The sequence below is a fragment of the Diceros bicornis genome, chromosome 11 (assembly GCF_020826845.1).
Source record: "Diceros bicornis minor isolate mBicDic1 chromosome 11, mDicBic1.mat.cur, whole genome shotgun sequence".
NCBI classification, from domain to species: Eukaryota; Metazoa; Chordata; class Mammalia; order Perissodactyla; family Rhinocerotidae; genus Diceros; species Diceros bicornis.
Genome location: NC_080750.1, coordinates 20,332,762 through 20,346,740, shown reverse-complemented (window position 1 = coordinate 20,346,740; position 13,979 = coordinate 20,332,762). Strand labels below are relative to the sequence as shown.

At 33.3% G+C, this 13,979-nt stretch overlaps 1 protein-coding gene across 1 annotated transcript in view; it reads right to left on the bottom strand.

The window, feature by feature from the left end:
- Positions 1 to 7,692: 7,692 nt before the first annotated feature.
- Positions 7,693 to 13,979, bottom strand: part of HSPA4L (heat shock protein family A (Hsp70) member 4 like) — a 50,409-nt gene continuing 44,122 nt past the window's right edge. The window contains exon 19 of the mRNA XM_058550031.1: positions 7,693 to 12,148. Within this exon, the coding sequence (XP_058406014.1) occupies positions 11,960 to 12,148 (189 nt within the window). The 3' untranslated portion in view covers positions 7,693 to 11,959. The remainder of the gene's footprint in view (positions 12,149 to 13,979) is intronic.

Here is a 13,979-nt window from a genome sequence, read left to right as displayed (position 1 = left end):
TATAACTATTATCCTCAAGAATGTAAAGGAAAACATGCTGGCAATGAATAAGCAAATAGGAAATTGCAACACAGAAACAGAAATTAGGAAAAGAAACAAATGGAAATCATAGAACTGAAAAATAACATAAACGAAGAATATACTGAATGGGTTTAATAGATTGAGGTTGACAGATGAAGGAGTTAGTGAAATTGAAGACAGATAAATAGAATTTACAGAATCTGATTAACAGAGAGGAAAAAGATTTAAAAATAATGGACAGAGCTTCAGTGATCTGTGGAACTACGTCAAAAAGTCTAATATACATGTAATTGCATTCCTAGAAGAGAAAAGAGCAACACTGGGAGAGCAAAAAATATTTGGAGAAAAAACAGCCAAAAACTATCTTCCCAGTTTTTGAAATACATAAATATACATATTCAAGAAGCTCAGTAAATTCCAAGCAGGATAAATACCACGAAAACCACACCTAGGCACATTATAATCAAACTTCTGAAAACTAAAGAAAAAGAGAAAATCTTGAATGCAGCTAGAGAAAGACAATATGTTAATACAGGCAACAATGATATAGATGACACTGACTTCTCATGAGAAATAATGGAGATGACAGTGAATTGACATTTTTAAGAAGGGGAAACAAACCCTGTCAATGCAGAATTCTATATCTAACAAAAATGTTAATTCAGATAAATGGAAACAGAGAATTCATCATCTGCTGATCTGCACTATAAGAAATGCCAAAGGAACTTTTTGCAGGCTGAGTGGAAATGGTACCAAGTAGAAACTCAGAGCCTTAGGAAGGAATGAAGAACATGAGAAGTGGGAAATATGTGGATAAATATAACCAACTACCACTGTCATTTTCTTAATTTCTTTAAAATACAAATCAGTAATTAACATAAAAATTAAAACATTTTGAGGTTTATGGTGCATGTAGATGTAATATATATGATAAGTATAGAATAAATGAAAATGGGGTAAATTAAATATAGTTGCAAGGTTCTTACATTTGAAGTGAATTGGTACAAAATTAACTCCAAATAGACTCTGCAAGTTAAGGATATATATTGTGATCCCTAGAGTGACTGCTAAAAACAAAACAAAACATTGCCAAGAGGTGTGACTAGTGATGTCTGTGAAAACTGTGGAGTAGGAAACTCCGGGTTTCTGTCCTTCCCTAGAAACACCCATAAAACTGGCAAAATTGTCAGGATCAAATCTATTGGAACTCTGGAAGATAGTTAAAACTTTACAGCAATGAAGCAAATGCTTAATTAGGAAAAGCTTTGTGGCATTTTAAGTTACCCTTGCCACACTCCTCTGTTCCCTTGAAGGCAGCAACCTGTGTTCCTGGTCCCAAAGGGAATAGAATAGACCTTGTTCTCAAAGAATTGTGTTTGTTTTGATTTGTCTCCAGGATCCCAGAAGTACAGATGTTTGCTTTTGTTTCACCTAACCTGGAACTCTCTCAGGGTGGAGAATTGGCTACATGGAAGACATTCCTCAAAACCACTGAAAGACAAATGAACAAACCACTAACATAAATGACCAAGCTGCTGTGGCAAATGATAACAGTTGGGGCAAGCAAGAGTCATACAATATTCACACAGCCTGGGAGGCAAAGCTGGGAGTGAGATACTTTGAAGCAACAGGGGCTTTGAAAAGTTCCTGTGTGTACCAGGGAATCTAATAGGCATCCATAAATCCACATGCCCAGAGCAGAACGCATACTCAGAAAATATCTGAGAAGACCATAACCTTTCACCATTGGTTAATCTTGAGTCTCAGCACAAGCAGGAAGTGAAGGCTCGAGTTTTAGATGGTCAGGCTAAACACTGAAGTAGTGCCCCAACACAGAGCCAATCTGAAAGGACCTGTAGAAGACTTGTTTTTCTTGGTTCCAGGCATCCAGAAACCTCTGTCAAAGAATTAGCTGACCACTAAGCTAAAAGAACAGAGACTTCAGAGAACAAAGAACACAATCTTTAAAAAAATAATTTAGAGAATTCACTAAACCAACAAGCAGTTACAACCCACAGCAAGCAACAACAATAAACCCTGAGAGGGATGTGGGAGAATCTTATTTCCAGAGTTACCACATTATTAAAATGTCCAGTTTTGCAAAAAGAATTATGAGGCATGCAATGAAACAAAGTATGGCCCATTCATAAGAAAAAAATAAATGAACAAAAACTGTCCCTGAGGAAGCTCAGACATTGGACTTATTAGACAAAGACTTTAAATCAATCATCTTAAATATGCTCAAAGAGCTAAGGAGAACCTGGACAAAGAACTAAAGAAAACCAGGAGAATTTTGATAATGTCTCAACACACAGAGAATCTTAATAAATAGAAATTATAAAAAGTATTCAAATATGAATTCTGTACCTGAAATGTATAATAACTGAAATGAAATTTCTTTAGAGGGTTTCAACAGAAAATTTGAGCAGGAAAAAGAATGAATCAACTAAGTTGAACATAGCTCAACTGAAATTATCCAGTCTGAGGAACAGAAAGAAAAAAGCATAAAGATAAATGAACAAAGACTGAGACCTGTGGAACACTATCAAGCATTCCAATATACGTATAATGAAAGCCCCAAAATGAGAGAAGAGAAAGGGACAGAAAGAATATTTGAAAAAGTAATGACTGAAAACTTCCCAAATTTGATGAACGACATTAACCTTCACATCTAAGAGACTCAACAAATTCCAAGTAGAATAAACTATTATAACCAAACTATTAGAAAACTAAGAGAATCTTTTTTTTCTTCCTCCCCAAAGCCCCAGTACGTAGTTGTATATCCTAGCTGTAAGTCGCTCTAGCTCTTCTATGTGAGCTGCTGCCATAGCATGGCAACTAACAGACAGGTGTGGGGTTCTGCAGCCAGGAAGTGAACCCAGGCTGCCAAAGCAGTGAGCGCTCAACTTGAACCACTAGGCCATCAGGGCTGGCTCAAGACAGAATCTTGAAAGCAGCAAAAGAAAAGTGAATCATCATGTAAGAGGGATCCTTGATAAGATTAACAGCTGATTTCTCATTACAAACCATGAAGTTCAGAAGGCAGTGTGATGACATATTTAAGATGCTGAAAGAAAAAAAAACTGTCAACCAAGAATTCTGTATCTGGCAAAACTATCCTTCAAAAATTAAGGAGAAATCAAGACATTTCCTGATAAACAAAAGCTGAGGGAATTTGTTGGCAGTAGACTGCTTACAAGGAAAGCTGAAGGGGATCCTTTTGGTGAAAATGAAAGGACACCAGATGGTAACTTGAAGCATATGAACAAATAAAGAATACTGGTAAACGTTTCATACGTAAATATAAAAGCCAGTATTATATTTTTTGTAACTCCTTTTTTCCTATACAATTTAAAAGACAAATGCATAAATAATAATAATAAACCTATGTTAATGGGCACACAATGTATAAAGATATAATTTATGACAGTAACAACATAAAGAAGAGATGGAGCTATAAAGGAGTAGAGTTTCTGTATACTATTGAAGCTAAGTTGGTATTAATTAAAACTAGGTTGTTGTAAGTTTTAGACATTAATTGTAATCCCTAGACTAACCACTAGGAAAATGTCTTAAAATATATACTGAAAAGAAAATGAGAGGGAATCAAGTGGTACGCTACAAAAAAATCCATTTAACACAGGAGGAGGCAGTAATGGAGGAACAAAAATTATATAACACATATAGAAAACAAATAGCAAAATGGCAGAAGTCCTTCCTTATCAGTCATTACTTTGAATGTAAACAGAATAAACTCTACTATTAAATAAACTCTTCTATTAAAAGGCAGGGATGAGCAGAAAGGATGTTAAAAGATGATCAACTATATACTGTCTATAAGAGACTCACTTTAGATTGAAAGACACAAATAGGTTAAAAGTGGAAGGATGAAAACATATTCCATGCAAATAGTTACCAAAAGAAAGGTATCTATACTAATATGTGATGACATAGACTTTAAGTCAAAAATTGTCATAGAGACAAAGTAGGACATTACGTATCGACAAAGGGGTCAATTCATCAAGAAGATATAACAATTATAACTACCGTCACACTCTATTAGTTTCCTAAGACTGCCATAACAAAGTTCTATAAACTGGGTGGCTTAAAACAACAGAAATTTATTGTCTCATAATTCTGGAAGCCAGAAATCCAAAATCAAGGTGTTGGCAGAGCCATGCTCTCTCCGAAGCCTCTAGGGGAAGAGCCTTCCTTGCCTCTCCCTAGCTTCTGATGGACCCACCTGTTCCTTAACTCTGTCAGCGTAACTCCAATCTCTTCCTCCATCTTCACATAGCTGTATTCTCCCTGTGTGCCTCTGTTTTCACATGGCTGTCTTCTTATAATGACACCAGTCATATTGGATTAGGGGTCCATGGTGCTCCAGTATGATCTCATCTTAATTACACCTGCAATGACCCTGTTTCTAAATAAGGTCACAATCTGAGGTACTAGTGGTTAGGACTTCAACACAACTTTTTTGAGCGACATAGTTAAACCAATAAAACTTACCTAACAACAGAGCCCTGAAACATATGAAGAATTGAAGGGAGAAAGAGATGACTCTACAGAAATATCTGGAGACTTCAATACCCCACTTTCAATAATAAATAGATCAACTAGACAGAAGATTAATAATAGACAACTTGCACAAATTACTGATACACAAATAACATGGATTAACTTCAAAACATCATGCGAAGTGAAAGAAGCCTTACACAAAACAGGATAGACTGTAAAATTCCATGCACATGAAGTCCTGGAACAAGAAAAAGTAATCCATTCTGAAAAAAAATTCAAAACAATGGTTGCCTATAGTAGTGTAGTAGTGAAAACTGACTGAGACAGAGCATAATGGAACTCTCTGGGGTAATTGAAATGTTTTACAGGTTGATAGGGCTTTATTACACAGGTGTATGCATTTGTGAAATCCCATCAAAAGTTAAGATTTGTGCATTTCACTGTATATAAATCTTACCTTAAAAATATAAACAAATATTGAACTCTACTTAGTAATATACAAGTTTAAGTGTTTAGCAGTGAAATTTACTGATGGCATGTCTGTTCCAGCATTTACCTCCTCTCTTTTCTCTCCCCTCAACTTCTGTTTTTTCTAATGTTTTGAGATGCCTCCTGGTTGTGGATTGCCATGGCTGGGATGTTTTTTTTTTCTCTTGGCAAGACCTCTACTCTGCTTCTCCTGCCCATCTCAGGGTCCTTTTATCCTTTGTTGTGGAGGCTCTGTTCATCCAGTTTTCAGGTCCCTTTCAGAGAGAATTATTCCATATGTAGTTGATTTGTTGTGTCCATGGGAGGAGGTGAGTTGAGGATCTTCCTATGCTGCCATCTTGAGCCCTCTCTCCTCAATCATTTTCTTATCCTAACCTACTAAGCTGCCTGACACCTCTTCCTTGAGATTAGCAATTCTCAAACAGAAGGGCTGTTATAAGAATCTCTGGGGCAGGGAGCTCCTCTTTGCCTACTGAAAATTCTGAAGTTTTCAAATTCATTTATTCCTAGGTTTTCTCTTCCAATATAAAGCTAAGTGATTCTGTGAGAAGACTTCCAACATTAGTAAACTGCTATTTTAGTTTTCAGAATCAATTGTATCTGAAGATTTGAAAAATTTGATTTACTCAATTAATAACCATCATTGCCAAGCAAATTTTTGTAAATGATCCTGATGACCTGTCCACAAACCATTGTCAAGTCAATGAAATTCAGTATGTGAAAATTAAACCTCGGTGTGCAAAACTCATGGTTCAAGGAGTAAATACATATATTTATTATAATTACATGACCTCTTGACAATGTCACTGCCATCCAAAAATGAATTGCATTTATTATCAATTGCTATTCACTAGTATGAAGATGCCAATTTACACACACAGAAAATGTTTTATATACTTTGATACTAACATATGTTAACATTTTTATGGATGTTTGTGAACCAAAATTGTATGCCAAATATAATATTCCTAGAATGTTACCAATATAACATCACAAACCATTCTCAGGTCTTCTCACTGAAGCTAAGGGTCTATTACATGCAAAACAGCTATTTTTATAGACACATCACACTTGATTATGATTTTCTGCATTGCACTGGTCACCCTTTGTCTTGAAAACAAACTGGGAAATTGAGAAATCAAATGCAGTTTTCTTAAAAAAAATAAAAAGAATTATTAGCTAGTAGGAACTAAACTTCCCAAAGTTATTTTACACTAATGACCAGAGACACAGTCACTAGGCACATAAATTATTTTAATAGTGGTTGGAGAAAAGAAAGAATGGCTGGAATGCTGTATTATTAGTACTAAACAATTTGCTAACTTCATTTAAAAATTGCTTCTATCTACTGTGGTATTAAACAACAATGGCTTCACCCTACCAAACAGAAAAGATAACCACTTTTGTTTTTTTTTGCTGAGGAAGAGTCGCCCTGAGCTAACATCTGTTGCCAATCTTCCTCTTTTTGCTTGAGGAAGATTCGCCCTGAGCTAACATCTGTGCCAATCTTCCTCTATTTTGTATATGGGTCACTGCCACAGCATTGCCGCCAACTGCCATAGGTCTGTGCCCAGGAACCGAACCTGGGCCACCAAAGTGGAGTGCCCCAAACTTAACCAGTAGGCCACAGGGCTGGCCCCAAAAGGTAACCACTTTTAATGTGAGTCTCCTTCCAAGACACTAAGCCATAAAAGTTTATTTCAGGGAAAAAAAAAAAGTAACACTTTAAAGGTTCCATTACCTAGATTTCCATCTCTAATTACATATTTATTTATTTATTTATTTTTTGTGAGGAGACCAGCCCTGTGCTAACATCTGCCAATCCTCCTCTTTTTTTGCTGAGGAAGACTGGCCCTGGGCTAACATCCCTGCCCATCTTCCTCCACTTTATATGGGACGCTGCCACAGCATGGCTTGACAAGCAGTGTGTCAGTGCGTGCCCAGGATCCAAACCAGCGAACCCCAGGCCGCCACAGCGTAGCGCGCGCACTTAACTGCTTGCGCCACCTGGACGGCCCCTCTAATTACATTTTAACATCTACATTCTGGGTGGGTCTATATGAGTTCAAGAGCATTTTAACTTAAGGTCTTGGAAGCAAAAAATTTAGGAAATTCTAAAAAAACAAGGAAGATGCATAACACATATATAATCAGACAGCAGCAAAGAATCGAAGGTGTCTGATCTTTAACAACTATTTTGAATTTCTGACCCTTGTTATTTTGTCACATTGATACTTGGATTAAAAACAAGGGATGTTGGTTACTTACTGTACAGTACTCACAAAACTGACCTTTTGGGGTCCAGAACTACTTAAAAATGTGCTGAGGCCAGAATATGAAAAATCTACTCAAGCCACTATTAAATTTTAGAGATATTACATATGGAAACTTATACCATGGCTTTTCAAGTATGAATTTAGGAGTCAAAAAATTCTTAACAGTAAGATTTGGTATTAAAGTAAAAAGGAGACAACGGTAATAAAATTAGCTATCAAAATAAGATAGCAGTGAAACTATTTTTAAAAATCCACGAAATAAAAGACCTAAAGAAGAATCCAAAATAAAAAAGCAAAATATACTTGAGAAAAGTATAATGATTATTTACGAGTCCAGAACTGGATGAGAGGATAAATAAAACAAGATAGCCAGGAAAGACTAAGATCATTTCCATTTATAGCTTATAAAATTTAATGCAAGTATCTAAAACATGATGAATTTCAATCATTTCTTTATAGGATGGGTCTTTTTTAGGTGTCAATACATTTCCCTAATAATCATCCTGTGACTTAGAACATGACAATAAATTACAGATTTCAAAGCAAAGATCATACTATTAATTTTAGTTCTTGTTATGGATTTTGATCCGCGTGACAGATTGAATCAAATGTTCCTGATTCAATTATTAGTTTTTTCCTTTGACTTGAAAGCTCCAAGTCATTTAATAATGTATTTTAACAGAGGTGCTTTGTCTTTTAATACTTACTCTAACAATATGCTAGAGGTATCCTTAGGGATCTGGAAGATGAAAGAACCATTACACCTATAGGTACCGACTACTGCCACAGACATTTAGGTTTTCTTCTTTTGTTCTAAGCAGTTTCTAGTTTGTGTCACATTCTAAGAATTCCAGGTCACTTTTTATTGTATGAAAAAATTACCCTTGAATTTAGTAAGGAAAAAAAAATCTTAGAAAGACATTTGGCCATATTATAAACTCAAAGCTGTTTTCTTAGGAAACAGTATATGGAAGAATATTAATTTTAGTGCATTTTAAAATCGAGATGTGAAATAAAATAGCTAAATTTTTTTGTTTTGGTTAAGACTCTTGGTCTTTGATCTGCATTAAATTTTTGTTACTTTTTATCAAAAGAAAAGATTATGTGTTTCCTGGGATTTTAAAATGATACTTCGGATTAAATCAGACCTTGACAAAAAACAAAACATAATTTTAAACCTGTTTTTCTTTTTTGATCAAAAGGTCTGTATCTTCTGAAAACGACTGACTGCTTTAAGAAGATTATTTAGTTTGCTAAATGACTGATAAGTATAAAATATATTGTAGTAACGGGATAATAAAAGATCAGAATCAAAGTTTATAAGCATCCCTATCTATGTAATTTGAAAATTCATCAGTGGATAACTTTATTTAATCAAGGCCATGAGATTTTAAATACTAATATATCAATACAATTATAGATAGGCTTCTCATTAAGTTTTACAGAATCAAATATTACAAAACCAAATTCCACTTAAAACTCAAAACCTCCAAAGTTTAACCATAAAATAACATTTACTTTTGAAGTTTTTGGTTGTAAAATTCTAAAAGGTGAGAAAGATGAAGTTATATTTTTCTAGTCATTTAAGAATCATTTCTAGATCTATGATATGTAAAATTAATGCCAAGGCTTTAATTGTTGTAGACTACTACATACCAACTACTAAAAACAAAACAAAAAATCCTAACGGGAATGTTTATAGGCTTATTGTTACAATTCAAATTTACGAAAATGGAGGGATGGTTATACCTATTTTGGGTCAAACTGAAGTCAACTAATTTGATCACCATATTTAAATGTCTATTGTCTTTAAATAAGAATAATTTTTCAAAACAGTTAAAGATGTGTTAATTTGGATAAAATGCTTTAACACTATCATTTTATTAAATTGATAACTGAGCCCCAAAATTCACTTTAAAGACTAGCTAGAAAATAACCATAAATATACTAAAAATTGACCAAAAAAAAGTCTAAGAAATCTTTATTTCTTCTTAAGAAATAAAAGTCTACTTACTCTTTTAAAACTGGGATTATCTGTTGTTCCAATAGCCTAATTCTTTGATGTGTTGTTTCTAGTTGTTTCAAAAGTTAAGAATTGCGTATACTGCTAAGGAATTAAAACATCACAAACTTTCCTTTGTCATGTTATTTAGCAATCTTTGTTTTTATAATCAGTATAATTGGCTATCAGGAGTTGGTTTCTGAAACCAGGTAATTTATACCTTCCATAGAGTCAAAGTGTACTAATCTATATTTATTAATCACCTTAGATATTTCCTATATACTTAAGTTCTTATTTGCTTACTGTAGGAAAAGATTCTATTTTGCTATGTATCTTTTAAAATAACTTCCAAAATAGTGGCTTCTTATTTTGAAAAAATCTTTAATTTTTTGTCTATCACTGCATATTTCAGTGCAGATTAAAATTAAACTGAACTATACCTTCTACCCAAAACTGTATTAAGGAGAGCATACTACTCTCTTTCATTAATGAATTCAATAAGTAACTACATTATAAGGTTAATGGGCTTTTGAAAATATTTAAGTTGAATAAATGGGTAGGAAAAGTATACATATTATCTTTGAATGTACTTATTAAATGAAGTGTTATATAACTGCAAGAATTGGAATGTTACATATCTGACTAAAACACAGAACTAAAATAAACTTACTAAAGGAATGGAAAACGTCAGGATATACTACACAATTCAGATGCACATTTATTTCTGAGACGTTTTTGAGGTATACCTCCTAACAAAGTGGCGGAGGTTTTCTTGTTAACTCAAGAAAAAGCTATCAACTCCTGATGTGTACTGTTATATATTCCTTTTCATAACTTGATGCTCTTCCTGAAATGAAACTAATATATTCAACATAGAAATGAGAAGTAACTGATACGTGCTTTTACAAAAATGTACTTCATCAATTATTACTGATGGATATATTATTTCATTTTAAGAGTATTAAGACAAGAATAGTTTAAAGACTAGAACACATTTAAAAAATGATATGATTTTTTTTAATGCAAAATAAGGGACATCTTCCTCAAAAGGGATGAAGAAAAATCCCTGCAAAATGCACTGCTCCATACTGTCCTTTCAGTGCGGACTACATTGTAGAAACAAAATCTCTCTTAGAGAACTAGTTGTGAGAAATGACTATCCCTAAAGATATTAAACTCTCAATTTTTACTACTTAAGAAAGGCAATACTAACTCTTCTTAATATAAGGATTTAGCTTTGGGAAAAAGTGAGCATTTCAAAATTTTAACTGAGGTCAATCTAGTTGATTGGCATTCAACACAAGTGCCCATGCATTGTCTATGCTTCTTTGTTTTTGTCTGTTGAAAAGTCATTTCATCCTGCTTCCGTACTTAAATAGTTTCAAGCCTCTGAACTGAATAATGTGAACAAGTCTGGTGATAAAGCACAGATTAAGTCCTTAAAATGTCTTCATTTCACAGTTCCTTGTGCCATATAATTTATATAAGAAGCACCAAAACTGGAGCCAAGGTCTGAACAGGCAACGTAACAGCAGGAACTATAATTTAATCACATCATATCATATTACAATAGTAACATTCTATATTTTGCCTGTTGATATATGACACAGTTAAGTTTATTACAAGCATTATTTCCTAAGACTTATGGTATAAGTGCTTCTTTTCAAGTATTACCGCTTATTTAATAGTGTTTATCTTAACATTAAGCAAGTCAGTGATAAATGTATATAATGCAACGCACTGTGCCATTTCTCCCTACTTTGTGTTAAGATATTAACAAAATCAATTAAGAAAACCAAAACAACTATTAAAACTGAAACAAGGCTATCAACATCACAGACGCATATTGGAGTAGGTTAACAGCATCTCCCCCTTAACATGAAGGTATTTTCATCAAAAATGCTTCTTTATCTTTAGGTTAGCATTAGTTTAGCAGCAGCTGGTCTTCAGGACAAATAGATCAGAAGTTCCAAGTGAAAATGACACTGAATTACTCTGAGAAAACATCAACCCACGTTACTAATAAAAGAAGCAAACTGCTGGTGTTACCTTAACATAAAATTGTGCATTTTCCCCTTTCAACATGTGATTTAGTTCATTTATGTGATGACAACAAAGCTTTGGAGTTCTCACAGTACACCAATGAGATGGAATAATTTGTCAAGGAATCTCTTATTTGTTTTAATATTTAAACTATAACAATACCATAACTGGAAATGTCAGTGCCTCAGTGGCTTTAAACCACATCAATTTCCTATTTTTTTCCCCAAAATAATGACAATTAAATCTATGCATCTGCAACAATAGTGCAATACAGTATCCTTTTATGAATAAAGGAGCTGAGGTTTATCCAAGTAGAAGCTTTAAATAAGGTAGATTGTTGCCAACTACATATCAATCTTGCATGTATGATATAAAATATATTAGGAAAGCTTAAACTGACTTGTAAATCTATATTCAGCTAAAGCTTCACATAAGCAGCAATGGAAATGAACAGAAGTGTGCTCAGTATAAAACACTCTTCAAAACTACACCAAAAAACAAATGACAAAAAGTGGTTAAGAACAACTGAACACCTGTTGTGTGTACCAGAAGAATGGACCCTGTGGTTACTTGCACTGTTTGAATTATGTGAAGGTAAAATTAAGACTTAGTCCACTTCCATCGCTCCAGATTTAGTATGCTGTGAGCTGTCTTTTGTTGTATCTGGTTTAGTTTCAGTCCCACTCTGTCCATCCATTGGTCCATTGTGTTCACCATTAGCTTTTCCTTTGTCTTCAGCAACCTCTACTTTCGGTTTGGGCTTGTAAATGATGGGGTTACAGAAATTATCCAGTTCCTAAAGACATGAATAAAATTGATTATATTAAAAATATTATAGAACAAGTTACCATCAACTTTCTAAATTCCACATTAATTTTTCTAAATTTCCACATTAACTGTCTAAATTTCCACGTCTAAATTTCCACGTAATTCCACATTCCTGAATTTATGATGGCTCAGCTATATAACCAACTGTTTCTTCAAACAATTCAATGCAAGATTTACCTTCTGGGCTAGTGCATGTCTGGGTGATAGGAAACTATTCAATCTTTAACAATACATTTTGTATCTAATCTTCCTAAAAATTGATTCCTCATAATTTAAATATAGCTTACTTGGGCAGGAATAATTTTTAATTCATTCCTTTAAATTACGCCTAATACTCTGTTATGAGAATTATGTCAAATACCACCTATTTCATAAATTAATATTTCTCAACATTTACATGAAAACAATTTTAATAAATGGAGTTATATAAATATAACATTAACTTTACTTTTTGAAAATAGCTGAGTAGCCTTTTCTGTTAAAGGAAAAATAAGCCACAAAAGTAAATGCAACTTATAATAATTTAAAAGAAATACAGTGTATTTTCTATATCCTTGATTTTTTTTTTTTTTTTTTTTTTTTTTTTACACAGAAATAAGACCATTAAAATCTTTCAAGACCAGTGTCACAGAGATTGGGATAGGGATGGAAAGACAGGGAGTACCATCCTGGGGGAATGTTTTAGCGGCAAACTGCTCTTATCACACTCTGCATCTCATCTGATTAGGAGTAAATTATTACAGCTTCTTAGCAATACTTTTTTTGCTTTGATTAAAAAAATAGCTGTTTTTGTTAAAAAAATCAAATACCTAAAAATATAGTGAACTAGATTAAAAAATCACCTGAAATTCCATCTCTTACAGATTAACATTAACATCATTTTGGTGAACATCCTAGATTTATATCCATGCATACATATACATACAAATATGTAAATCTATGAACACGCTTAATTTACACAGTGAGATAACTTTATTTAGATTCTGTAATCTCCTTTTTCATTCAGTATGTTGTACACATCTTTACCTATATAGATATATCTCTATATCTAAAGTAAATTTAATGGTTGCAATGTGTTGTATGGATGCATCAATTTATCTGGTTTCTTACTGATGGGTATCTAGGCTGTTTCCAATTTTTTGCTATTATAAGCAAGGGTATTTATCTGCATATACTTGTGCAATAATAAACTTAGGATGAATTCCTAGAATTGTGACTTCTGGGTTAAAGGGCATCTTTTAAATTTCTATACATATTCTGACACTATGTCCCAGAAAAGTTGTAACCAATTTACCCAAGTTGCTCAGGGAGAGCATCCATTTCTTCACACCCTTGACAACTATGACAAAAGATTATAAATGTGAACAGAAACCAAATCAGATGAGTGAAAAGAAAGATCTGCACTTTATAGATTAGTGATGAGGATAAACATCTTTTCATATATTTATTGGGCATGTATTTTTTATTTTGTCAATTGCTTATCCAATGTCTCTACTCATTTTTCTAATGTTGATCTTTATTATAAAGTTTGCCCCATGTTTTTCATGGTGTTTCTATGATAATCTTTGACATTTTCATTAGTAATGTTTTTTACACTGTAAAGTTTATCTCAGAAAAAGGATTTTACCATAGAATTTTACACATTTCAAATTATGTCCAAGACAGACCTATACTGCAAAGTTTTACAATGGAGACTTAGAAGTCTTATCCAATCTAGAAAAGTCTGACATATTTGACAGTCAGAAGTCGTCACATTACTTTATTTCATTCTGTATTACACTTAAAATTTACAAAATAGC